Consider the following 1,716-nt stretch of genomic DNA (forward strand, 5'->3'; position numbering starts at 1 on the left):
AGAAAATCCCGAGGACACGAAGGTGACTCCATTGGCACGGCCGGAAGCAAGTCCGGCAGGATCTAACTTCCGACCACCACCTGCCCCTCCCATTCCAGCTCTCGGCAATTCCACGGGGAACCCACTTCACCGTCATTTGGGGTAAGCCTCTGCCACGCCAACGCATTTTCTGTCTCTATGACCTTAATTTTCCAAGCTTAAAGAGGGCTTCGAATGCTAGGGAGCTGTTTGACTTAATGCCTCAACGTCATGTTGTTGGCTGGTTGGAAAACCCAATGCGAGTCATTAATTTTTCGGGAATCATGGCCATCTTCCACTTCAAGCAGCAAAGGGCCTTACCTATGCCTTCCATCAACAAATTTTTTTCACCGGAGCAGGGGCCTACATTTGGTGTGTCATTGCGTGCTTTTCATATTGGTGTTGTGAAAACATTGGTGGAGAACAAGCTCTTGCCCAGGATAATTGCAGGGTCTAGTGTGGGATATATCATGTGTGCAATTGTTGCAACTAGGTCATGGCCTGCACTTGTGACCTTCTTTGAAGATAATTTCCGTTCTTTGCAATTCTTTGATCAGCTCGGTGGGATTTTTCTAGTTGTTAAGAGAATTTTGATGCATGGGGCAGTTCATAATATCAGGCACCTCTAGAGGTTTTTGAGGTATCTCACCAGTAACTTAACATTTCCAGAGGCTTATGATATGACGGGGCGGATTTTGGGGTTCATTGTTTGTTCTTCAAGAAAACATGAGCCCCCGAGATGTCTTAATTACTTAACATCACCTCACATTGTTATATGGAGTGCTGTAACAGCCTCATGTGCTTTTCCTGGTCTCTTTGAGACTCAGGCACTAATGGCTAAGGATAGCAGTGGAGAACTTGTTCCATCTCATCCTCCCTTTCTTGTGGGTCTTGATGAGGGGTCCGACACTTTCGTGTGGTGGTGGAGGGATGGGAGTCTGGAGATTGACCTGCCTATGAAGCTAATGCAGGAGTTGTTTCATGTACTCCATTTTATTGTTAGCCAAGCGAACCCTCACATTGCACCTCTATTGAGGTTGAAGGATCTTATTAGAGCTTATGGAGCTACTTTTGTTGCAAAGCTTGCTCATCTTTTGGAAATTGAAGTAAAGCATAGATGCAATCAGGTTCTAGCACTTGGGTTTCCATTGGGGGGCATTGCCAAGCGGTTTGCTCTAGAATGGGAAGGAGATGTGACTGTTGTAATGTACTATGGCCTCGGGCTTGCGAACGGGAATTATACCTTCCCTTTGGCATTTGCAGAGTTCACAACAATAACTGCACTATTGGGTCAAATGAAAGAGGAAGAGATCCCATTCAAAGAGTCTATACTTATTTTGATCATGAAATGATACGGAAGGGCTAGTTTGCCTGGGCAGGTTACTCAGTTTCTGAGGGAAATGAAGGATCTCTCTAACTGCCAACCACCATTCAGATCCCATAATGTTGTTCTTGATGTATTAGTTTTCAAAACATGCCACACTCTTACTCCACCGGTTCTTGCTCCAATGCTCCCTCCAGGTATTCCTCCAACTGTTTATCCATTCTCTATTGTCATGCAAGCCTTATGTGCCGTAAAAGTGGTTGGTACTGTAGTTTTGCGTCTTGGAGATTTAGAGCTTTGTCATACCCAATACATCTTTGGTGTTGTTATTTTTGGTAGTCCAGATGCACAATTAGTCCACCATTCTGGCCATT

General features: G+C 44.8%; 1 protein-coding gene across 1 annotated transcript; it reads left to right on the forward strand.

Moving 5' to 3' along the window:
- Positions 1-302: 302 nt before the first annotated feature.
- LOC137948000 (triacylglycerol lipase SDP1-like) lies at positions 303-1,370 on the forward strand. The gene is made up of 2 exons (XM_068793895.1): positions 303-579; positions 688-1,370. Exons 1-2 carry the CDS (start codon positions 303-305, stop codon positions 1,368-1,370), a joined length of 960 nt encoding a protein of 319 aa, XP_068649996.1.
- Positions 1,371-1,716: the final 346 nt, after the last annotated feature.

This window comes from Aristolochia californica, unplaced genomic scaffold, assembly GCF_029961685.1.
Source record: "Aristolochia californica isolate CCGP_79_NKW_82.1479 unplaced genomic scaffold, dmAriCali1.0.hap1 SCAF_1, whole genome shotgun sequence".
Lineage (NCBI taxonomy): Eukaryota > Viridiplantae > Streptophyta > Magnoliopsida > Piperales > Aristolochiaceae > Aristolochia > Aristolochia californica.